Source organism: Exophiala aquamarina, assembly GCF_000709125.1.
Source record: "Exophiala aquamarina CBS 119918 chromosome Unknown aczIA-supercont1.9, whole genome shotgun sequence".
Classification (NCBI taxonomy): domain Eukaryota; kingdom Fungi; phylum Ascomycota; class Eurotiomycetes; order Chaetothyriales; family Herpotrichiellaceae; genus Exophiala; species Exophiala aquamarina.
Genome location: NW_013550579.1, coordinates 451,717 through 476,352, shown reverse-complemented (window position 1 = coordinate 476,352; position 24,636 = coordinate 451,717). Strand labels below are relative to the sequence as shown.

The 24,636-nt window shown below is 52.3% G+C and overlaps 8 protein-coding genes across 8 annotated transcripts; 7 read left to right on the top strand and 1 right to left on the bottom strand.

The window, feature by feature from the left end:
* Positions 1–225: 225 nt before the first annotated feature.
* A1O9_09142 (uncharacterized protein) lies at positions 226–1,926 on the top strand (the record flags this gene model as incomplete). Its single annotated transcript, XM_013401836.1, has 2 exons — positions 226–321; positions 367–1,926. The coding sequence occupies 2 exons, from the start codon at positions 226–228 to the stop codon at positions 1,924–1,926; spliced, it is 1,656 nt and encodes a 551-aa protein (XP_013257290.1).
* A 1,103-nt stretch (positions 1,927–3,029) lies between these two features.
* On the top strand, positions 3,030–5,243 carry A1O9_09141 (uncharacterized protein; the record flags this gene model as incomplete). The annotated part of the gene is made up of 10 exons (XM_013401835.1): positions 3,030–3,154; positions 3,220–3,344; positions 3,409–3,479; positions 3,536–3,677; positions 3,728–3,868; positions 4,005–4,082; positions 4,156–4,300; positions 4,383–4,506; positions 4,577–4,641; positions 4,829–5,243. 10 exons carry the CDS (start codon positions 3,030–3,032, stop codon positions 5,241–5,243), a joined length of 1,431 nt encoding a protein of 476 aa, XP_013257289.1.
* A 971-nt stretch (positions 5,244–6,214) lies between these two features.
* On the top strand, positions 6,215–8,110 carry A1O9_09140 (uncharacterized protein; the record flags this gene model as incomplete). The annotated part of the gene is made up of 1 exon (XM_013401834.1): positions 6,215–8,110. The coding sequence occupies one exon, from the start codon at positions 6,215–6,217 to the stop codon at positions 8,108–8,110; it is 1,896 nt and encodes a 631-aa protein (XP_013257288.1).
* Positions 8,111–9,061: 951 nt separating this feature from the next.
* On the top strand, positions 9,062–10,207 carry A1O9_09139 (dihydropyrimidinase; the record flags this gene model as incomplete). Its single annotated transcript, XM_013401833.1, has 1 exon — positions 9,062–10,207. One exon carries the CDS (start codon positions 9,062–9,064, stop codon positions 10,205–10,207), a length of 1,146 nt encoding a protein of 381 aa, XP_013257287.1.
* Positions 10,208–10,505: 298 nt separating this feature from the next.
* Positions 10,506–12,232, bottom strand: A1O9_09138 (uncharacterized protein; the record flags this gene model as incomplete). The annotated part of the gene is made up of 3 exons (XM_013401832.1): positions 10,506–10,655; positions 10,756–10,884; positions 10,982–12,232. The coding sequence occupies 3 exons, from the start codon at positions 12,230–12,232 to the stop codon at positions 10,506–10,508; spliced, it is 1,530 nt and encodes a 509-aa protein (XP_013257286.1).
* Positions 12,233–15,170: 2,938 nt separating this feature from the next.
* Positions 15,171–16,130, top strand: A1O9_09137 (uncharacterized protein; the record flags this gene model as incomplete). Its single annotated transcript, XM_013401831.1, has 2 exons — positions 15,171–15,654; positions 15,712–16,130. 2 exons carry the CDS (start codon positions 15,171–15,173, stop codon positions 16,128–16,130), a joined length of 903 nt encoding a protein of 300 aa, XP_013257285.1.
* A 1,161-nt stretch (positions 16,131–17,291) lies between these two features.
* On the top strand, positions 17,292–19,497 carry A1O9_09136 (uncharacterized protein; the record flags this gene model as incomplete). The annotated part of the gene is made up of 5 exons (XM_013401830.1): positions 17,292–18,048; positions 18,098–18,223; positions 18,302–18,568; positions 18,624–18,698; positions 18,749–19,497. 5 exons carry the CDS (start codon positions 17,292–17,294, stop codon positions 19,495–19,497), a joined length of 1,974 nt encoding a protein of 657 aa, XP_013257284.1.
* A 1,804-nt stretch (positions 19,498–21,301) lies between these two features.
* Positions 21,302–22,881, top strand: A1O9_09135 (uncharacterized protein; the record flags this gene model as incomplete). The annotated part of the gene is made up of 2 exons (XM_013401829.1): positions 21,302–22,612; positions 22,711–22,881. 2 exons carry the CDS (start codon positions 21,302–21,304, stop codon positions 22,879–22,881), a joined length of 1,482 nt encoding a protein of 493 aa, XP_013257283.1.
* Positions 22,882–24,636: the final 1,755 nt, after the last annotated feature.

Sequence of the window (24,636 nt, the reverse complement as noted above, 5' to 3'; positions counted from 1 at the left end):
AGGCAGAGTGGACTTTTGGCCGTCCTTCTCCGCGCATGGTTCTGGCCACGCGCAGATCCCCGCCTTCTCGCGTCGTCATACTGCATCGATACTTGCCATGACCTGTCGCTCGCGCGGAGAAGACAGCAGTATATATGTTCGCTTCGGATCCCAAATGATCGGATTTGAGGATCAGTAAATGGTATCTTAGATCAAGCCTACTTGTTTCTAGAGGACACTGTCGTTATGGCACCGAGTGTTGCTGGCCTTGCGCAGGCTTTCAACCAGGACTATGTACGGTGGATTGTCGTATCTGGCCTGGTTGTTCTCGGGATCTACTGGGTATGACCATTGGAGGACCCAAGGGTCAATGCTGACCGCAAACAGTGGTCGACCTCGACGGATATTCCCAAGATCAAAGGGATTCCTGAGATTCCCGGTGCAATCCCCATATTCGGTCACCTCCTCCAGCTGGGCGAGGATCATGCGACAGTTTGTGAAAGTTGGTGGCGGAAATATCGTCAATCCGTTTTCCAGATAAGGCTAGGAAATACGAGAGCGGTTGTGGTCAGTTCGTTTGACGATGTCAAGCAAATGCTTGTCGGACACCAGACGGGCGTCATCGATCGACCCACACTGTACACCTTCCATGGAGTTATCTCATCCACACAAGGCTTCACAATCGGCTCCAGTCCTTGGGATACCTCTTGTAAGAACAAGAGGAAGGCTGCTGGCCAAGCACTGGGTCGCCCTGCAATGAGAGGCTATTTTGACATGTTCGATTTGGAATCATACTGTATCGTACGAGACCTCTTCAGGGATAGCAAAAATGGTGCTCTCGAAATTGGCGTGCGTCCTTATATCCAGCGTTTTGCGCTCAACACCACTTTGACGCTTTGCTATGGGATTCGCATGGACAATGTGTACGATGACATGCTTCGGGAGATTCTGCATGTCGGATCCGCCATCTCTCTTCTTCGGTCCGCCTCCGAGAACTATCAGGATTATGTTCCAATCCTAAGGTATCTTCCCAACAACGAGAAGAATCAGCGCTCCAAAGAACTTCGTGATCGACGAGATCGATATCTGAATTTCCTTCTCAACAAAGTCCGGGATAAGATCCAGAAAGGAACCGACAAGCCATGCATCAGTGCAGCAATCCTTAAAGATCAAGAGACCAAGCTCACAGGTGTTGAAGTTTCCTCGATTTGTCTGTCTCTTGTCTCTGGTGGGTTTGAAACGATTCCCGGGACACTGACTTCGTGCATCGGATCACTTGCCACCAAGGAAGGTCAAATGTTCCAGGAGCGTGCTTACGAGGATATCAAGCGATATTATCCAGATCTCGAGTCAGTGTGGTCCAATAGCTTCCAAGAAGAGAAGGTCCCATATGTGAATGCCATCATCAAGGAAGCTGCTAGATACTATACTGTCAGCGCAATGTCCCTCCCTCGGAAGACTGTGACAGAGATTGACTGGAACGGCGCCAAAATCCCGCCAAAGACCATGATACTCATCAATGCACAAGCAGCCAATCACGACGTTGACCATTTCGGCCCGTCCGGAGCAATCTTCAATCCGGAAAGATGGCTAAACGATGATTTTGTTTCAAGTCCAACGACTGGCGTTCCCGAGGAGAAGCCAGGGCAGGGCATTCAGCACTTCTCCTTTGGCGCTGGTTCACGAGCGTGCTCAGGGCAATTCATCGCCAGTAGACTCCTGTACACGGCACTGATCAGACTGTTGGCGTGTTACAAGATTGTGGCAAGCGAGACGGAGCCTCCCAATACGGACTATGTTGATTACAACCAATTCAAGTCTGCCCTTGTGGCCATCCCCAGAGACTTCAAAGTCAAGCTGGTTCCGCGGCACGACGAGAGCACCATCGAGGAAGTCATGGCCGCAGCGGCAGATAGAACTAAAGACTACTATGCAGAGGACGACTAAAGGGATTTGAACATTGGCATGTCTGCGGGATCTAGGGAAACCCGAGTCCAGGAGCATGTCGGCCTCCGGTTCAGGGTGTCGGGGTATTGCACCCAGAATACGTTTATCGAGTCCATATTACTATTGGCAATAGTGCCCAAATCCACATCCTATTTCTCGAATGGATGAATTGGAGTTGTGACCACTGCGAGTTACGAGTAGTATCGTTCCAGTGCCGAGATCGATCTTTGCTGGATTGCGGCACCACTCAGGATCCGTGCTGAAGCATTCCTAGTTGCCCAGTCAGACCCTATCTTTGCTATCGTCAGGGATATTCCATTTGCCGATCCAGCTCGAAAAGTAGGGGGTGACCGCATATGCTGGTGACTGAGTAGCTTTCTACTGACTCGGAACTTCGCCTGGCTGGACATAGAGGCAATTCTGTCTGCACGTGCGGGTTGATGTCGCAGATCCCCCGCAGACGAGGGCCTTGGCATCCGTGCCACTCAAATTCCACATGCATGCCCCCTCGACCTCATCATATCTTTGCACCGAGCTCAAATCAATATCAGGTGTCCATATCATCTGTGCCAGCCTCCACAAGACAAGAGTTTGCTCAAGAAACGACTAGAACAAGCAAGACAGTTGCTTCATGACGTTTGGCATTGTCTTGGGTATTCGGCCAGGCCGCCATCAGGGCGCAGTATTTGCTCGCTGATTGGAACGCATCTCTGTGGTCCCATGGTTAGCGCATTGGCCAAGGATCCTATACATCATTTGCAGAGGAAGCCAAGACTGGGCCTGGTGTTGGACAAGACTCTCCCCTTGATGTTGGGGTATTCCATGCTCCATTCACCATGCAGGTCCTTCCATTGACCTCGGAATGTCCTTTGCCCTGGGGTTCTGACCTCGGGGTATGGCTACCAAGGTAAGTTTGAATGAGGCTGTATGACTCGGCACTATGCTATGGGGAGGACTCCGCCAGTCCTACATATGCTCGCGATATTGACGTCTCATCTGGAGAAGTACCCTTTCCCCCCACCTTTCTATCTTCTGCTTAATATCTCCTTTTGACCAAACTTTCGTGCCTTGGTAAACACCTCTTCCACCAAGCACCTCTCACGATGGCAGATAAGGCTGAGAGACCTGTCGATGAGATCGAGAGGACGTCAAGTCCCGAGGATGTCCCTGTGGACAGTAAGCTCCATGGCGAGGAGGACTGGACAGCTGAAGAGGAGCGAAAACTAGTGTACGAGAAGTCTTCTCCATCCCCTCTCCTCCCCCCCCCAGGCGGGTTGTTTGACAGTCGAACAGCCGCAAGATTGACTGGCGAATCTTGCCCTATCTGTCGCTCGTTTTTGGGCTGTCTCTGCTAGATCGCTCCAACATCTCTGCCGCTTATATTGCTGGCATGGGAACGGATCTGGATCTCGCTGTGGGTAAGTCAACAGTCCCAGTGTCCATCTTCGATGGAGAGCCCGAGCTCAATAAAATCCAATCCAGGAAGCCGATATTCCATTGCGCTTTTGCTATTCTTCATCACTTACGCTCTCTGCGAAATCCCAAGCAATCTGGTGAGTGATGATGCAGTGGTGGAACTGGGAGCCCCCAAGACTGACTCTGTCGCAAGATCATTCGACGTATTGGCGCGAGATGGTGGTTGAGTTTCCTCATAACTTTGTGGGGTGTGTCTGTCCTGTGCATGGGGTTTGTGAAATCCTGGATTCCCTTGACGATTCTCCGTTTACTTCTTGGTATCTTTGAAGCAGGGTGTAAGTGGGACCATGATACTGCGTGTTATCGCTGCTAACACCTCGCATAGTGTTTCCTGGTAGCATCTTCATCATCTCGTCATGGTATAAGACCTACGAGACGGCGAGGCGAGTATCGACATTCTACATGGCTTCTTTGCTCGCGTCTGGCTTCAATGGCATCGTACGTCCGGGACTAACTCATTTGAAGCGTGGACTGTCTGACGTGTAATAGCTGGCCTACCTGCTGTCCTTGATCCGTGCTGGCGACGGCATGTTCAGAGAAGGTTCGGTTTCCAGATCAAAACTGGCCACCCCTATATGAGCCATAACTCACATCCCGTTTAGGCTGGAGATGGATCTTCATCATCGAGGGTGCAATCACCGTTGCATGTGGACTACTGGCTCCCATCTTCTTGGGCGAATGTGAGCACTGGGAGGCCCCATAGCAAATCTGAATCCTTCCTTGGCTAACACTTTTTGCCCCCCTCCCCCCCAGTCCCCGAGAAGACCCGCTGGCTCACCGAGCGACAAAGACACATTGCGACACTCCGAATCGCCAATGAACGATCAGGCCGCGAATACGAGCACCCAAGCCTTTGGCAAGGTCTCAGAATGCTCATGGATTGGAAGGTCGGCGTATAGTGAGTCACGAAAGCCACTCACAACAGCAGCAGGCGCGCTACCCCAGGGTCGGAATGCTAACTGGAAATCTTTCTTTCACAGTGCTCTGCAATATTACGTCGCCGCATCCTCAGTATACTCCCTCGCATACTTCATCCCGATCATCCTACGACAAGGTCTCGGCTACAGCTATGCATTGTCTCAGATCTTGACTAGCCCTCCCTATGTACGTCGGACCCCTCTGGGACGCCCTTGTGCCGGTCTGAGAATCCACTAATGCTTGGCTTCTATGATAGCTTTTCACCGTCGTCATGTCGATCCTCACCGCGTGGCTTTCGGACAAGATGAAGTTGAGATGGCCGTGAGTTCACGCGGTACCAACCCCAGGAAGGCTTTCATCATTACTGACACATGTTTCTATAGCTTCTTGTGTGGCCATGCTGCAGTCGGGTAAGCCTGCCTGGTTTTACTGTAGTCCCTAGGTCCCTATAAATACAATAACCCCAACGAGACCGTTTGCGAGGCACTCTCCTTACCTCTTCAAGAAGCACGAGGACACTAACCAGGGCTTTCCGCAGCGTCGTCGGCCTTCTAATCGTCCTGTACGCCAAACCCCCGGGTGTTCGGCTCTTCGGGACGTTTCTCGCCGTGTTCGGCACACAAGCCAACGTGCCAGGCTCGCTCGCCTACGGCCAGAACCAGACAGCGCTGCCCCAGAAAAAGGGGCTCGTGGCAGCCGCGATGATCACGGCCGGCGCTGCGGGCGGGATCACGGGGTCGACGATCTTCCGCGCCCAGGACGCACCCCTGTATCTGCCTGGCATGTGGGTCACGATTGTGTTTCAGATTTTGTACTTCTTTGGCACGATGGCGATGAGTCTCTGGTTTAAGAAACGGAATCGGGAGGCCGACGAGAAGGGCGTGGTGCTGGAGGGCGTGGTGGGCTTTCGGTATGCGCCTTGAGCGAGAGTGGTGCGCGTGATGGGTGGATCAGAATATTGGAGGGAGTTTCGACTTGGTCGAATGGCGTATGACTCTGGCCGAGCCTGGATGTTGTGAAGTGAGTACGGTATAGAAACAATACTCTTCTAGAGAAGAACACGCATTGGACTGGATTTCCTTGATTTGAATTTGCATCTCTTGAATCTATGAGATCCCGACGAACGGCTACAGGGCCACGTCAACACCACTGCAAGAATCCGATTATTTAGCCCTCGGAAGATCTTGCTTAGTCCAAGGAACACTGGTATGAGGAAACGGTCAGCCAGACCTCCAGGTCCATAACATGACATTGCGAACCCGTGTCTTCTCTATAGTACCGTTGTATAGCTTCATATCAAAGTGACATAGTAAGTAGCTTCCGCTGGTTATAGCCGAACCGGCATGGGCAGTAGTCAAGACACAGAAGCTTTACTAAGACTCGTTTTGCTAAGTCAGGTGGCTGCTACGAACAGGCGGGTGGACGCTGATTATTTCCGATCCTGGCTGGGACGGACATATGCGTGGTGGCAGCGAGGTGTAGCTTTGCCAACGCCGTACAATCTAACTATCGGAGATGATCGATGCCAACTGCCGATTGGCTCACCGCGCCTGCCACACCGGGTCAGCCTTGCCGAGCCGTGATAAGCATATGTGAGGCGGTAGGGGGTGGTAGGGGCACCCACCGGGCCTGCTATTGACCATATATGTAGATCGATATCCTCGTTTTGCACTTGGTATTTGCTTGCATTCGTTTACATCCTCTTTAACGCGATTTGTTCGTGAGAGGAGAGTGTGGATCAGCTTATCGGCTACCGAGTAGAGGCCGTATCAACGCATTAATTGACTCAGCAAGGTGAAGGGCACATCGAACCGCCGAAAGCACGGACAAGTCAGCCATCCCAGTACAAGACAGCAAAGCCCACGCAAGCTTGCGGGTGGATGAGCAAGCCACAATGTCTGAGCCAGGAATTCAGACTCCTGAGATTTCAACTGATGTGCTCATCGTCGGTGCTGGCCCCGTGGGGCTAAATCTGGCTTATCAACTGCAACGCTTCTCCTCGCCACCGGTCAGCAACAATGGACGACCAATATGCGTGCATGTTATTGAGAAATACCCCAAGCCCGTACAAGAGACCTTCGGCAGAGCTGTGACCTTCTGGCCACGATCGATGGAGATGCTCTCACAGCTTGACCTTTCAGAACAGATCACCCAACAGTGTGTCGCAGTGAGGTCAAGCGCCGCTTATGACTCGCAGGGAGTTGAGGTTTTCGGTAGAGGTTGGAGCTTTCTTGAAGGCATTGAAGATACGAGATTTAAATTCGCAAGTGTTTTGAGGCAACGGTTCGTTGAGGATATTTTCCGACAGGAGCTCAGGCAGTTCGGGGTCGAAGTCAGTGAGAACAATGCATTTGTCGGCCTGGAAGTAGACGAGGCTATCCCGGTTGGTGAAATCGGGAGAGTCAAAGCAAGAATCCTCGACTCAAGTGCCGGAGAAGGTAAGGAGAGAGAATACATTGTAAAATGTGCCTACCTCATTGGATGTGATGGTTCAAGAACACTGGTGCGTGGAGCTGCTGGAATCGATTCAGATGGGGATAGAACGGAGGACAAGTGGGTACGAATTGATGGAGTGCTGAAATCGACCACAATGCCGAAACCAAGATCATACGGGGCAATTGAAAGTCCAATATACGGAAATATCCTTTGGATACCACTGGATCATGGAGCGACGAGAATAGGCTACGCTCTGAACGAGGAAAGGAGAAGGATGTACCGAGATCTCAACCAGGAGGCGTTTATTGAAGAGGCTAAAGTGGCCGTCAAGCCATTCGACATCGAATATGAACGAGTTGATTGGGCGAGTGTATACTCTGTCGGACAGAGGGTTGCACGGAACTTTTGGGCCAAGGAATCTGTATTCCTTGCAGGTGACTCGGCACACAGCCATTCCAGTGGAGCAGGACAGGGCATGAATGCTGGAATGCACGACGCTGTCAACCTTGGCTGGAAGCTAGCCTTGGCCTTGAGAGGAGTACTGAAGCGAGAAGTACTGAGGACCTACGAGGACGAAAGGAGACCGAATGCGAGAAAGCTGATCAAATACGACGAAGATATCAGCGTCCTGGTGACAGGTCGTTTGCCCAAAGGTTATCAAGGCGACCAAAGCGAAGACCCGAACATTGTCCTCGGGCGGATACTGCAAGAAGCAAAAGGATTCAATACTGGCTTGACCATTGGCTTCGATCCCAACGTGGCAGTATGGCGAGAGGACACTTCGGCAGAGAAGGATGCGATCGACAAAGGATCAATCATACCTGCACCAGCTATGGCCGGATACCGAGCACCAGACGTTCAGGTTCTCACACCTGCTCTGTGGGAGCCTGTCTGGCTTCAGAGTCTTATGAGAAATCTTGCCCGGTTCCATATTCTCATTTTTGCCGGCAAGGGTCAACAAGCCAAAACAGCATTCCTGAACTTCAAGGCCGATATCGAGAAGAACAAGAACTTGACCAAGCCAGGCTTTAGCCCTGTGAATGGGACGATGAGCCCAACAGATGGTGTAGTTCTCAATGGGTCATCGAGTCAACCACGCCTCTGGCCGGTGGACCATCTGACAATACTCCCTGAGAAGGTTGGCAATGCCTGGTTCGAATTAGGCACAGACCCACTGGGTAAGGTGTTCTTTGACGCGGACGGAAGCGCGAACGCCAGATACAACGTGGATGTTGAGTCTGGAGCAGTTTTCTTAATCAGACCTGATGGCTGGATAGGGGCTCGATTTGATCTCTTGTCAGCCAGCCTGGCCACCGACGTAGACGCCTATTTGGGTGGCATTCTTCATCGATAGTACGAGTTACCATAGCCTTTCGGTCGAAAGCAGTCTAGGTTGCAATTCCAGACGAGCTCTTTTACCGGCCGTCGCCAGAAGCAAGCGTTGACATGCTCCATGACGAAAAGATTCGCAGATCCGCGGCACTCGGTTCAGCTCGCCTAGAGAAGCACGGCGTTCGAAATCCGAAACTGTGGAGATAACCGGCAGTCTTATCTGCGAGAATGGCGGGATTGTCCGTCGCCCAAGGAAGCTGAGAATCCGCCGCTCACATCTCGGTTATCAATAAACCACTGCTATCACTGACTAGTGATGTTCTTTGCGGGGTCGAAAAATCATGCATTGCGTTATGGAGTGCAGTTTGAGTTCTTCCTTGCTATTTGGCCCGTTGTTACTGAGCTAACATGGACGGCTTTGATCTTCTGATCATCAACGGCTTGGTGGTAACGGCCTCAGATACCGCGAATTACGATATCGCCGTCAAAGATGGGAAGATCGCCCTGCTCGCTCCTCCAGGCTTGCTCGGAGAAGCGAATGCGAAGCGGGTGATTGATGCTGAAGGTGGATATGTGATGGTATAGTCAAATACACACATATCAACGATGCCACATAGCAGCTAACAAACCGACGATTTAGCCTGGTGGTATCGATTGCCATGTCCATCTTGAAGAACCAGCTTTGTTCGGAGGCAAGGGAAGGAGCTCAGACAATTTCGAGACCGGTCAGCAATGTACATCCTCAGCCGCGAACCAGTCACAATGCTAAAGGCAACGCAGGAACAAGGAGTAGTATCTGTGGAGGAACGACCACCATTGTGTCAGTTGTCCGTTAGCACGTACATGAAGATATGCTTACGAAGCGCAAAGGGCCTTCGCACCGCAGCCGAAAACGAGCCCTTCTCTCCTCCAAGTCCTCGAAGACACTCATGCCCGTGCAGAAGGACAGTGCTATACCGACTATTCCTTCCATATGCTCGTCGGGCATCCTGGCGAGCAGGCGCTGTCAGAGTTCCCTCGGCTCCGCGAGCTCGGTATCTCCTCCTTGAAGATCTACATGACATATGCAGCGCTGCAGTTGCGTGACGACGAGATCCTGGACGTCTTGCTTGCTTCGAGGAAAGAAGGCATCACCACCATGATACACGCTGAGAATGGCGATGTCCTTAACTGGATGACGAAGAAGCTAGAGGAAAGGAAACTCTATGCGCCAAAGTATCATGCCACTTCACGGCCCCAGATTGTCGAGACTGAAGCTACCAATCGTGCGATTGCTTTGGCGGAGTTGATGGATGCACCGATGTGGGAGTTTCATTCCTTCAGTTCCAAAAACACCATTGCTAACCATGTTCTTTTCCACAGCCTCGTCGTCCATGTCTCCTCACCCAGCGCAGCAGCTCACCTCCGCAACGCTCAAACTCGCGGTCTCCCAGTCTACGCCGAGACCTGCCCACAGTATCTGTTCCTAACCCGCGAAGACCTTGACAAACCTGACTTCCAAGGCGCCAAATGCGTCTGTTCGCCGCCGCCACGCGAATCATCCAACGACCACGACGCGATCTGGCTCGGCCTCGCAAACGGCACCTTCACTGTGCTCTCCTCCGACCACTGCCCCTTTATGTACGAGGACTTCGAAAAGGGCAAGAAAAGCATCATCAGCCAGGAATACCCCGAGGGTCGCTTCAGTGGGATCCCCAACGGGATACCGGGCATCGAGACCCGATTGGCCCTGGCGCTGAGCGCGAATAAACTGCCGGTGCAGAAGTTCGTGGAGGTCACGAGCACGAATGCCGCGCGCTTGTATGGGCTGTATCCCCAGAAGGGCACGATTCTCCCGGGCGTCAGTGACGCTGATCTCAACATCTGGTACCCTCCTGGGAAACTCGAGCCGTTTAAATTGACTAACGACATGTTACACCATAATGTGGATTATACGCCGTTCGAGGGTATAGAGCTGAACCAGTGGCCGAGGTATACTATTCTGCGAGGTGAAGTGGTTTGGGATAGGGACGGAGGAGGCTTGCTAGGTAGGAAGGGATACGGGAAATTTGTGGCGCGGGGGAAGAGTACATTACCAGGACCAAGGCAAGAGGGCGATTGGGATGTTAGTGCTTTCTGAAGAAGCAGAGAAGCAGCCATATGCTATATGTTAGATTGATTGATAGATATTTGTGTACCTCTTTTAGTCTCCAGGTATCTAGTGTGGACATTGAACCCAAGCAACAGCTGAGCGATATGAGGTATTCATCAGCGGTTTAGCCTTCTTTCCTCTGACAGGCTCAGGGTAAGCCATATCTCTTGCGTGTCTGCAGATTATGTTTGCAGAACCAAGGATTCATCAATCAACACCGTCCCGAACTCCCTTATTTCAACTAGTCATTTCTTTGCCTGTCACATAGCAACACCGATCATGGGACTCATGATTTCACGACATCCTCAGTCTGCGAGACCGACAATCTCTTCTCTCCAAACTGCTTGAATCGCTGCTCCTCATCAGCAGCAGTGTAGCGTAACACACGTGTATGGTTGGGGTTCAGGCCCATCAGGATACGTGGTTCGTCGAAGAACTAGCAAGAAAGTGCATGTCAGCAAAGACGAACGAGAGGATGTCTTTTTGAGAAGAGGGGGAAAAACACCACAGAAATAGTGGATCAATTGACAACTCACCATCTGGTCGACTTGCTCGAGCGTGCGGCCTGAGGTCTCGACGCCGAAGAAATACGTGAGTGGGATGAATGAGGCGCACACGATGGCCCAGATCCAGAAGTAGTTTCCTCCGATGTTGTCGAGACCAATCTGTAATTTGAAGCGTTGTCAGTGTTGTGGTTCATGGAAAAGGTGACGAGATGGGGGCGGGGAGTGAGCAAAAGTGAGAGGAGGGTGCGAAGCTTACCGGAGTGACCATGACGACGACGAAGTTCGACAGCCAGTGACTGAACACGCCCACGGCAGTCGACTTGTTCCGGACGCGGAGAGGCTGGATCTCCGCCGAATACGACCATGAGACGGGCAGGATACCAAGCGTGAAGCAGTCGAGGTACAGGAACATAAAGGCGACTGCCGCAGCGGCCATGGAGAATTTTTGCTGCAGGAGACAGCCCGCGATGATGGCCATGCAGATCGCGCATCCTGCGGAGGAGAGCATCACCGTCCAGCGGCGGCCGATGCGATCGATGTAGAAATACGGTGGCCAGGAGAAAATCGCGTACTGCGTGAACGCCACAGAGGCCAGGATGAGTGCCATGCTCTGCGAGTAGCCTAGATATTCTTGCAGGATGTAGGCCAGGTAGTAGCACAATGCGTTGATGCCGCTCCATTGATTCATCATGTATGGACCCATGCCGAGAACAACGCGCTGGAGGTTCCTGGCCTTGGTGGCATTGCTGAAAACTTCGCTCCAAGTGGGTTCTTCCTCGGTGTTTTCGGCAGCGATGTTATCCAAGATCTCGGACAGTTGGCCTTCCACCTCGTGGTCGTCGTCCGGTTTATTCAGTAAACAGGCGATGACGTGACGTGCCTTTTCCTTCTGTCCGTGTTGGGCGAGCCACCTGGGTGTCTCAGGGATCCAGAGGCACAGAACCAGAACGATGAGTGAGAACAGCACCTGGCAAGCAACCGGAAAGCGCCATTGCATGGAGTTGTTTGCATAGAGTGTTGCAAAGCAAAGCCACGATGCAATAGCAACACCGATGATGATGAGCGCAGACTGCACAACGAGAAGAGCGCCGCGGTTGTGAGCCGGAAGGGTTTCCGACTGGAGAATTGGGACGGCGACTGTACTTAGACCGACTCCAACACCGGCGACGATGCGAGCAACGAACATTTGCCAGTAGCTATAGGAGGCAGTCTGGATAGTAGCGCCAACAATGACGATCACGTTCGCCCAGATGATGGATCTCTTGCGGCCAATCTTCTCGCCATAGACAAAGGCCCCGACTGCTCCCAACGCACACCCGATATCATAGATCGCTGTAACAAGGCCGCTCATGGTAGGATCGGGCTGTCCAAGCATATCCTGGAATCGTTCGCCGGCAAGGATGCCACCAAACAGACCTTGGTCATAGCCGAAGAGGAGGAAATCGACACCAGATGTAATGAGAATGACGAAGAGAAGGGGACGTCCCCGGAGCTCAATGAAGGGCATGATGGCTGTGGTTGGAAATACCTGCGTTTGAGAACTGGCAATTGAGAGTTGACTGTCGATGGCAAAGATCCTTTTCCCAGAGGGTATGTGGGGAGTTAAATAATCTGCAGATCAACTCCATATCCTGCTGGCGGAATTAGTCCTTCTGCTCAGGTATTGTAGTGATGTGGAGAGACGGCGTCGGAGTGGTAGGCCCACAATTCTGGTATGTGCTGAGTGGCTCACATGGCCATTGCACCCGTTATACCGACTCGGTGGCTAATTAACTGACGAATTGGAGCGAATACCGGGGTGAGCATCAATTCTTAGCCACCGCATTGCCTGATGGGGAAACCCGTACCTAGCTGGAGAGTTGCATCGGGCCCCATAAGACCAGCCTGCAGTTTTGTTTGTGGATCTGAATCCACTTCTCATTACTGTTCAAGAGTCGGAAAAACGACGAGGTATGGGGTTACGTTAGTCGGCTACTGGAAATAGGATGGATTCTTTGTCTGAGCCTTTGAAAATGGTGTTGGAGAATCGAGATAGGTAGCTCGAGTAACTGCTGTTCCGTTTTTCGCGACCTAGTACACGGAAATAACTCTCTAGGAAATAGCATTTGCGCACCATCTTGAAAGTAACCAAGACTTTCTTTGGGGTGCGCTTCATACCCATTGAAGTGGACGTTCGGTACGCCCGCAAAGGCAATTGGGCAAACGTCGAAGACGACAAGATTCCAGAAAGGAAGGCTAAAGTGTGGAGGACGCTGCGGAGAACGGCATGACGACGATCTGGGGTCACAGTATCGGCTGTGGCGCGCAATGATGGCAACCCTAGCATCGAACAGAGCACGGTAGTCCGAAAATGGTCATCCGGGCCTTGGAGGCTGTCTCGGCGCCAGCAGAGGCCGACGTCATGGGTACGCCTGGTAGTTGGGGCTGGTTGTGGTACTGGTTGGTGACAACCTGCCTAACATTCCGCTGATGGTCTTGGAATTCAACTTGCCATGACCCTCAAGCACCTGCTTCGATTAAGAGGAGGAGATATGGCAATCCCTTTTGTACGAAATAGCTGGTGGTGTTTGCCATCGAGGCGAGAATATCTATGCTGTTGATTAATCGAGGCTCAAGGACGAGTCGAGCGAGGAGAAGAAAGAGGCCCATCATAAGAACCATAGCCCTGTCGAAATTGCGACCATTGGCAGATCTGACCACTTCACCATCCTTCCTTGTCCTTCAGAGTACTTGCAAAGCCAGTGCCAGGAGGGCTATTCTACTTATCTGTCGACGCCGTTTGCGAACGCAAAAGAGGATGAATGTGACCCTACAAAGGCGCGTAGTGACGCTAGGATTAATATGAGACGTTCGTGGAGAGTCCAGAATCCAGAACTATGTTAATCGACAGTCCCACGGCGGTGATGGTCTGGGTGGGTTGTCAGACGCGTACGAGGGCCAGGCTCAGGTGCCGTTCATTCATTTTGAACAGGACTTGTGCAAGAGGGTCCTTTCAGGAGGACACGCCACAATGCGCTACTGTCAGATTGGATCTTCCGAGCAAAGTGATCATGCGTTTCTAAGGCTTGTTTTGGTGCACACACGATCTCTCCTACCACGATAGCCCTGTTCGGGTGTTCCGGTATGTATTTGAGCTGGATGGATCGGAAATATGAATGGGATGCCATTATGTTAGGGGGAAACTTACCAACAAGGGACCGTTCCAGCCCATAGATTTAATTGATATCTGTAAATTAGCACATTATCGATGATTTGTGGTCTGGGAATCAGCCCTCACACAGCAGAAAGCTTATGGATCATCACCTGGATCATCACCGAGCTTTCCCGCTCTAAGCTGAGGAGGATGAGGATTTTTCAACGCGGCTCTCCCAAGAGAAGGGGGGATCCCAAATGTGTCATAAGCTCTCTTCCTGGGAATCGATCATGTCGGCGCAAGACGTGCAACACAGCATGTCACTGACCCTGACCTCCAAGTTGCCGGTGCCTATCTTCAGGGCAGAGGTCAGACACTAGCGTCAGTGCTAGGAAACATGACATTATGCGACTCTGCTGTTGCGGATACTTCCCCTTAGAACACAGCTTCGAACTCTGTACACTCTTCTGGCGACAAAATGACCGATTGATCGATCGTGGTCAACGAGGCACAGGACGACCCTAAGCATGGGCATCGCTTGTAGCACTCGGTCTAGGAACTCAGAATTGCAGGACGAGGAAATGACTTCTTGAAGGGCGAGTTTGAGACAGACGGTTCATATGAGTACTATACCACGCTTGATCTGCCTTACCTTAAGCACTCGTGAGTCGTGACACTGCCATTCGCTCAAGATCACGTGTGGCAAGCTTGATTGCGGGGTGAAGTCAACGCGTGCCTTCCTTGATGGGCGTGCGTTGTCCGCAAGGAAGGTGCTACTGCCACTAGGAGCCTGAAGCAGTTAATGGTCCTTCTCTGCTTCGTCCCCCTGGATACGAGAGCTGCCCGCCGTGGGCGCCCTCCTGACGAAGTATCAAGGCAACGACGCGACGCGTGCCACCTAGGGTACAAGGTATTGCAAAATCGAAGGAGTGATGCAGGCATATGTTCAATCAGGAGGTTCCACCCTTGATGGATGTCGGGTGAAATGCATGGACTTCCTTGCCTTGCATGGCCAGAGATGAAGCACTGCCATACACCCTCCTACCCTGGAGCTCATTGGCCTTTCCTAAGGCACCCAGGTAGCTAGCGTCAAAACCCCGCAAAACGCAAGACGCCACTTTTGGAAAACCTGCAGGATGGACCGAGGCACATACGATGTAGGCTGACTACTCCGTATCCGTGTCTTGCTTTACTTCTAAAAGTTGGGCCTGCCTTCTCAGTTCAAGATTCAAGACAGAGTGTGCTTATTCTTGTGCAGTGCACGAGGTATTTGATTTGTGTCAGGGTGAAAACCGATACTCACAACGCCGAAATGGGTGACGCCAGTGCGTCCTTCAAAATATATTCCCGGGCGGTGGAAAGAAAACCATTGCCAGAAGATCCAAAACTGCGTGCTGACATCGAGCACGTGCTGGAACATGGCTATGTGATAATTCCCGACTGCTTCACAAAAGCTGAGGCGAAGGAGGCTAGAGATGAGATCGTTCGGCTTTTGGGTCACCAACCGCTAGGTGGAAGAAACAACTTTGAGGGGATCAATACAAACAGGATATACTCACTGCTCAACAAGAGTCGAGTGTTTGACAAGTTCACCATCTTGCCACGAGTGTTGGCCCTCAATGATTACTTTCTTGATCCTGGATATCTTCTCTCGGCACTCCACACCATCTCCATCAATCCAGGCGAGAAGGCACAAGCTCTGCACCACGACGATGGATATATCCAATTTCCGAGACCTAGATTACCATTTGGGTCGGCCATCATGGTGGCATTTGACGAATACACATTGCAAAACGGTGAGACCAGGCTGGACGGACGGACGCAAGAGATGCATTGCTGACCATGAATGATAGGTGCCACGCGGATCATTCCAGGTTCACACAACTGGGGTAGTGATCGACGAGGCACGCCAGAAGAGACAATACCAGCGCTATGCCCGGAAGGCGGAGTGGTATATTTTATTAGTACTTTGTGGCACGGTGGTGGTGCAAATACATCAGATCGTCCACGACAGAGCGCAACAGTTCAATATTGCAATCCTTATATCCGACCGATCGAGAGTCAGATCTTGGCTGTCGACCCACGGAAACTGGACCAGATCGATCCAAGAATCGTGGAGATGATGGGATATAAGCACATGGAGCCATTTATGGGGTATGCCGATGGGTTGGCGCCTCGACGGGCTGCAAGAAGGATGGTGCGATGGCTGCAGCACGAGGTGGACGAGAACCCTCCAACATTCGCCCATGAGGCACGAGAGGCTAAAATGTAAGGTTGGAAAGTTGAAGCCACAGGTGCAGGAATGTTGTCGCAGTGAGAGTTGGCAGAATGTATTGTAACACGTGATGAGGACTGAGATGGCGAGATTTGTACTACTGGAGGGAGTCGTGTACAGTACTTTGCCCTGCAGCGAGCGCGAGCGTCTCAGTCTCGCGTCTCGCACGAAGGGCTCGGTGCCTCGTACTCGGATTGTATCTGCATCCGACTTGCCACAGCAACTCTGGTGACTAAGGACTAAAGCTGACATTGCTTATGGAGTTCCCGACAATCACAGCTAAAAGGCTCATATGTACAACTATGAGCAATTAGTCGCCATCATCACGTCCTGACTTAGCAGTAAGATGTCTCTAGACGCCTGGCCCTGATCACGTTTGAAGCTGTCACTTGGTGCAGAGAAGACAATCAAAGGGAGTTGACAAAGGATGCGTACCTGTTAATTTGATTGATTAACGGCCTCCTTTTCGCTGGGACATGGACGCAGCTTGGTAAGGGTTGTGGGGGGGCACCCAGGTAAGATTGGCTCTGGGTCTGGCTGGCTGGGCACCCACTGGGTGGCCACTGGGTCACTACTGGCTCGCTACTCCTCCGGGTGCTCCTGCTAGACGCAATTTGTCATCGGCTGGGCGTGACTCAGCAGCCCGCCAGCCTCAGCACTGGGTGAGCAGTGAGCAGTGAGCACAGATCCTCCAAAACACGACGTAATGGCGCATCCACTTCCCAAGTTCCCAGCTTCGGCTCCCGCAGATTCGGCGTCTTCTTGCATGAATGAATTGGCATAATCCTGGGCTACTTGCGGAATACACCTACCACTCCTGGCCCGCGGGACGGCTAGCCACCACCAACTATTCCTGCTTTATTCGATTACTACCACTATAGTAGACAAAACTCAAACCTCCCTTACCCCGTCCACCTGCGCCTGTGTCCACCTCCAACGTCCTCGCACAGTTCTCGCATCCATTTTATCACTGCGCGTCGTGTAAAACTTCAGTGGCAGTAAGGTGATCAATATCACGCTTGAACCACGACCCAACGACCCAACGACCCAACGACCCAACAACCGGCAGCGCGGCAACCCTAGAGCCACCACCCCCCAGCTCTTTGTCCTCTATGCCTCCATCCTAGCACAACACCACTCACTGCATCTGCGGCCATCATGGCTTCATCAAATCGCAACTCGCGCCTCGGGACTCCTGACAATGGAGGGGACATGGAGCCGTTCCCCTCTATGCCCACCTCTACTACGGCTGCTGGCCCAAGTTCAAGCGGTCCTACAACTACCACCACCACTACAACAGGCCCGACTATCACCACCACTACAACCTACTCTCGCGGCAGACCCTACACAATAACCTCCTCGCAACCTTCGATTAATGCCTCAACACCGTCCATTACCACCACCACACCCACCACTGTTGTCTCGACCGCCAATCCTGCGGCAGGTTCTTCTACACCGCGAACCACCAACCTCCCTCCTGCTCAGATCAACCGTATAAGGCCAATCGGGATAAGGAGACTCCCATCGTCCAACCTACGAGCAGGATATGAAGCAGGATCATCAGCCACCGATGTTAGCAGCGGCGCTAATCGCTCACCCTCCCGTCGGGGAAGAAGCACATCCGCCCCTCAACATGCCAGCAGCTTGACCGTGCCTGGTCAGGGTGACAATCTGTCCCGACAAAATACGAGACAATCACAGCTGGCTTCGGTCGCTGAGCATCCTGGGGCGGCAGCTCCGGCGGATTCCACGGTCGATCGGCAAGCTATGAACGAGACTGGAACCGGTGGTGTCAGTCGCAGACGCAGTGTTAGCAATGCCGCGCGATCAGTTCTCAGCAAGTTCAGTGATCACTCTCGCGAGCGCCAAGAGCCAGAGTATGAATCAGAAGTCGTCGATCTATTGGATGTACTCGGTACGATACGAGGTCAAAATTATCTGTCACCTGTGCTAACTCAACCCAGACCCCGAAGTCCAGACACTGACCACTCTTACCAATGTGCAAAACTCCCTTTTCGTTCCGGACCTTGGTCGGTGGTTGAACAGAAGGCCCACCTATGAGCTGAGTCGTCGATCCACGATGAGCCGCCGTCCCGACAGACCGGAGACTATAGAGGAGAAAGAAACACCAGGAATGACCCCAATCCCAAGCGAACCGACCCCAGCAGAATCACAAGGTCAAGACCAGATTGGAACTACTCCGACGATCCAACGAACTTGGTCGTGGCAGCGGCGACCCCAGATAGAACGAACCCACAGTATATCATCAGTGGTTACGGACTCTCACTACGCTGTCTTGCCCCATGGTTTCTCTTTGGACGGGTGGAGCGAGGAAGACAAGGAAGCCTTGGATGACCATGTCCGGCACATGCTGCATTCCAAGCGCTCAAAATTCAAGCAAAGGATGGTTGCTTTTGGCAAGTATATTCGTAAACGTAAGCGCCATCCAGACATGTTCTCGCTGTCAGTGCGCATGCTAACCATTTGCAGCTTTGGGCTTTTTCGTTACTTTGTATGCGGTCCTGATCACCCTCTTCGGTTTGGCTTGGGTGCTCTTCTTGATCGGTATGTATTGTTTCTCAAACGCTGTACTTGCTGTAGCTAACGTCGTACAGGTTGGATTTATGTTGGTGATCAACAGCTTTATATTATCAATATCATCGACAATGTGTTGGTGGCTCTTTTCGCCATCGTTGGTGATGGTTTGGCCCCTTTTCGTGCTGTCGACACATATCACATGATCTACATCGCACACTATCACCATTTGACGTGGAGATTGAGGCGTGAGCAGGCACTGCCCAAGCTTCATGATCACAATGATCTTCCAGCAGTTCCAAAGGAAGCGGTAGACCCAGAAGCCCAGAAGCCTGACGAGTTCGAGTTTTCGGTTTTGAGTGCGAAACAGCAGCAGAAGCTGATCCATCATCAAGCCAAGTTCTCGAAATCTCATTCTTTCTACAAGCCACATGAAACATCAACACATTATGCATTCCCACTGCGGCTTCTTGTAGCTATTGTGGTCCTCCTTGATTGTCACTCACTCTTTCAAATTGCCCTTGGCGCCTGTACCTGGGGTATCAGCTACCACTATCGCCCGGAAGCTTTGACGGCCACAATTCTGTCATGCTCTATCACGGTCAACATCACGGCAGGCATTCTCATCAGCGTGGGCGATCGAAAGACTCGAAAGAAGGACGTGGCTCTTAGAATGACAAGACAGGACTTGACTACAACTGCAATCAAGAAGGTTGAGAAGCACAAACAAGAGAGAGCAGAGCATCTGAGAGATGTCTCTCAGAGAGAGAACTTCGAGGTGATTGACGAGGAGACGGCAGACCAAGTCAGATCCTCACGCTCTCCTTGAAGGAATCATAGGATGTCAGTCCTGGGGAAATTGGTGGATGGCCGGGATACTTTCTCACACGTCGGCTGTTGGAGCCATACTTTCCCTTGATCCTGTAGTTCCGACTGTTTTCGACCAAGCGTTGGCATTGATGTTATTTTTCTGGGCGATAATCTCGTTATCTTCACATGGCAGACCTGTTGGATATACTGTGGACACATCAGTGGACTGACATATGGTGTAATTTGGAAATGGGTCTAATCCAGGCTAGCTGCGAGATCCACGGCGGTGTTGATAGTGATACCCAGGTCTGATATTGGTCCCCTGCATATAGTTTCTGACGGGGGTCCTTCCAGAAGCAGTGAGACCAAAGAACTTTGTTGAGGTTACAGTTATTATGAATGGGTTAGCTCGAGTCGAGGGAGTGATCGTACACGACCACCCATTACCGCCGTGGAGTCTGTTCACCTGTCTACTGACCGTGAGGCGAAGTAAAGAGCCAATAGGATCCAGTTCCTGCTCTGGGGAATGTCCGCCCCAAATGTAGTAAGCTTCGAGAAGACCTGAAGAAGCTGAGAAGAAGGCAGATAGAATCTTCTATTTGCTCCAGCGAAGTTAAAATTGGAGCCTGCTCGTATAGTCTGGCGGCCTTAAGAGATTCTCAAGGTCCAAGTTTGGGAGAGAAGCGAGTTCACCCGTAACAGAGTTCTATGCGGACAAAGCTAAGACCGGTGGCTTGGCCAGCGGCAGGTCGCTTATCGACCGCGTTGCCGTATAGAAAGCCTGGACTGGGATATGGCAGGCTGCTTGGGCCTGAGGGAGAAGCCGGAAGATTCCCACGGGAGGAGTAGGAGACAATGGGCGACCCTCGACTGTGTGTGATAGGATCTGGCAGCTGGCAGATGGCTCCTCAACTCCAGCCTCAAGTATGTCGTGACCTGCCAAGACTACAAAGAGGGCATAGCGCCTGAATCACTCCGCTCTGCCAAGCGGGAGGCCAAGTCTTTCAAGCTCCTCTCCCCCATGGGATCCTCCACCTGGTGGCTGTGCCCCAAGAACGGGACAAGATCCCACGATGGGGCTTAGGATCCCTCGCCGGCCACTCACGATGGACGAACAAAGCGTACAGCTCGTCTTTGTTCATGCACCATCACAGAATGTCCTCCTTGCCATGGCCTTGGCCAGGCCTTTTCTAGAAGAGTTTTGGAAAGATCTCTGCGTGCTCCCATGCACGCCGAGTCTCCTTAGGTTTCAATCTGAGTTCAAGGTCGATGTTGTCCAAGCCTCCCCTGCGACCATTCCAATGCGACTTGTTGTCAATAAGCCTGCTTGATGACAACTAGCGAGGGACTCTTTTGGCTGCTACACGGCCTTGGAAGCGTCTTGGTTACGGGCAATGGCGTTCCGATGCCTGCAAGCCTGGTCTGCTGCCATACATCATTCCAGCATTCCATCACGACCTAACATGTGAGTGTAACCTCCCACGAGAATTGATGTTGGGAACTACCAAGACCGATCGGCTTACGGGGTTTCTGGAGTACGGATCCTGATGCGGGAGGTGTAATTCTGATATGACCCACGGGGTCGACAGACAATTCCCCAGTGTACAGTAAGTTGTATAAGAAGACCAGCAGGTCCCATCGTTCCGGCCTTGTTGATCTGCCAGAGCCTTCGACTTGTTTAGAGTCAAATACTTCCCTCACCACCCTGAGTATTTCCAAGCTCGCTACTACTCAAGCTTATTATCATTCTCCCCATCGCCTTCCTTCATCAGAGGATTGAGAAGCTCATCAATTTCCTTCCCTGCCAAAGTCTCTACTCCATCATGGCTGCACACTACGAAGACAACAAAGTGGCCAACAACCATGTCAATTCCAATGGTGTCGAGGTTGAGAAACCTCTCGACAGCCAAAAGGAGTATGTGGTTGACGAGGAAGGCAGAGCCATCCCCATTGATTACTCCGGCGCTCATGAGAAGTCTGATCCTGCTGAGATCGCTTTGGTGAAGAAGCTCGATCGGTGGATCATGCCCACTCTCTGGATCATGTACTGGTTGAACTATTTGGATCGCAATGCCATCGCCCTGGCTCGTCTCAATGACCTCGAGGATGATCTCGGCTTGAGCTCAACACAGTACCAGACCTGCGTGTCCATCCTGTTCGTCGGTTACCTTCTCGGCCAGATCCCGTCCAACATGCTCTTGACCCGCGTGCGGCCCTCATACTACATGTCTGGCTTCATGGCTCTCTGGGCCGTCGTCTCTACCCTGACAGCTGTCTCGAAGAACTTCACCGGTCTCTTGCTCACCAGGTTCTTCCTGGGAGTGACAGAAGCCCCGTACTACCCTGGCGCGCTGTTCATGCTCTCGATCTTCTACACCCGCAAAGAAATCGCCACCCGAATCTCCATCCTCTACACGGGAAACATCCTCGCCACTGCCTTCGCCGGTCTGATCGCTCTCGGCATTTTCGAGATGGACGGCATGGCCGGCCTTGCAGGCTGGAGATGGCTCTTCATCATCCAGGGTGTGGCCACATTCGTTGTCGCCCTAGGCGCCGTCTTCACACTCCCCGACCACCCCCTTAACACCAAATGGCTTACTCCCGAAGAGCGCCAGCTCGCTCACGACCGCATCGAGCGCGACACCGTGGGCAACAAGGCCGCGACTTCCAGCGTCAAGGGTCTCCTAGAGGCTGCCCGCGACCCCAAGCTCTGGTTGTTCGCATTCATGCAACACATGCATTTGGCCGCCAACGGATTCAAAAACTTTTTCCCCACCGCCGTCGAAACCTTGGGCTTCAACCGCACCATCACCCTCGTCCTCACCTGCCCACCTTACCTCATCGCTGGAATAATTTCCGTCTTCTGGTCCGCGTCCTCTGGCAAATTCAACGAGCGCACCTGGCATATCACCTCCGCCAAGGCCGTCGCCATCTTCGGCTTCGTCCTAGGCTGCGCGACCCTCAACACCGGCGCAAGATACTTCGCCATGGTCGTCTTCTCCATCGGAACCTACGCAGTCAACTCGATCATCCTCGGCTGGGTCGGCTCCACCTGCGGACAGACCAAGGAGAAGAAAGCGTGTTCGCTCGCCATCGTCAACACCATCGCCAATGCGTCGTTTATTTGGACTCCTGTAAGTTTCTTCACACATTTTGAAACCCTCCCCCTCCCCCTCCCCAAAAAGCCCCCGCATCGTCACAAAAATTGGACTAACATTTGTTTCCCAAACAGTACCTCTGGCCAACGACCGATGCCCCGCGCTACACCATTGCCATGTCGAGCTCTGCCGCCTTTTCCGTGGCTACCGCTGCGGGCGCCTGGGCCATGAAAGTCTGGCTCATCCGCACAAACAAGAAGATCCGCCAGAGCTCCGATGAGACGACGCTCTTCTACGCTTACTAGGTATCCCAACAACGCCTTAATTGTGATCTCGGAGGGTCAGACCTACTATGCTACCAACTGGCTGCGACGCTTTTTAAGATGCCTCTCGCAAGGCATCAAGCAGCCTTGGGACGCTGCGGTGAAATGAGTGACAACGACTATGACGAGGGGGTTGATGCTGAAGAGCGAGTGTGCCTGACACAGACTTGAAGTCCCTATGGATAGGTCCAGCGGTCTCTCTAAAAAGAGATATATGTATGTCACAGATCAACAAAATGGTGATCTATGGGAGCTTAGAACTGCAACATCCTTTTGGTGATGCCTAGAAGGCTATTTCCATAGCCATTCCAAACCAGTCAAACTGTGCCTGTCCATCCTGATAATTCTCAATTAAAGTAATCGTAGGGAGCACATTTAGTTCCCCGCGTAACCGTTGTAACGGGCAACTTGCAACCTAGACTTACACTCAGACCAGTAAGTGGGCGGTCCTCATGCTCTCCATGTAGCAGCCATAGCAATCTTCCACTTCCACAAGGCCGAGGGGGCAGGGCGGGCCGGAAAAGAACTATTTATTGTCCACATCTGTTGATGGTTCGTGATGGTTTATAGCAGCCCACACCTTCTGCCATGTCTCACATAGCCTAGCGAGATGAACTTGGTGGTCCAAACCCTTTGGGATCGTGTAGCGTACCTTGATCTGGGCGTACCAATTGCTGGAAACTTGCATACTTACGTAGATATCTCGTTGCATTCGGTAGTCTAATTGCGCATGCTTTGGCCTGTCAAGACAAGAGCCTAGGAATAGGGGATCTGAGCTGGTCTCGTTCGGGAGAACACGGCATCGCGTCCCTCCCTGCCTTGATGTCATATTAGTGTTGCTACCGCTCTTTGTGCAATCGTGCCTTGCACTATCGATCTCTTGCTGTCCGCCAATTGACATGCAAGCAGCCGCGACAGAAATCACCATTGTGTTGGTGGGCCCATCCAAGCGGCTTTCTGCACGCTAGGGGCCGTAGAGAGGGCATCGGCAAGCGACGATGCCTTAGTGGTACCCGGAGAAAGTCTACACTGGGGTCCTCACTCTGACTTCCCTGGGATGCATATGGCTGGCACGAAATCAGGTGGGGGCGTAAGCCGTCACTGGCGCCTGCAGCTTGGGTGTAGCGGCCAGACTGCCCTCAAGAGAGGTGAACGAGCCTTGGAGCTGCGGAATCTCCGGGTAGCTTGTGAATGTTCAGCTTCTTGACGCCCGTCAAGGGGGTCGCGAAACTCAATGTTGCTTGGCTCGCTGAAGCAGAGCGTCCCCTGACGTCCAATGTTGCGGTAGTGGAGTTTCCTCAAAGCTGCTGGTCAAATGATCCAGGCTTCGTTTAACTTCGCAAGAATCTGCATATCTCTGTAAATGGGGAGATGTGCCTCATGTCTTGGGACGTAACATCGTGCCCTCTGCAATCATTATCTTCCGAAGTCAATGTTTGCCGAGATGGCCTGGCCAGCGGTCTAAAAGGTGCTTTCTGTCGCAACTGCGCGATCGTACAGCCCTAGAGATTCTTATGTCGTTGAATCAGGCGCCCTTCCGGATCTCCTTAAGCCCTGAGTGGGAACAGGCGGACTGGGGGACGACTGGAACGGTGGGTTACGGGGAGCGCTATGCCGGCAACCTCAACACGCTAGTTGCGAGGTTAGCTGGCTGTAGTTGTAAAACCCCGAGGAGAAGATCGAGGCTGGTATAAAACGGTGGCGTATGAGTCGAGGGAATGCATTCTAGCATGTGTG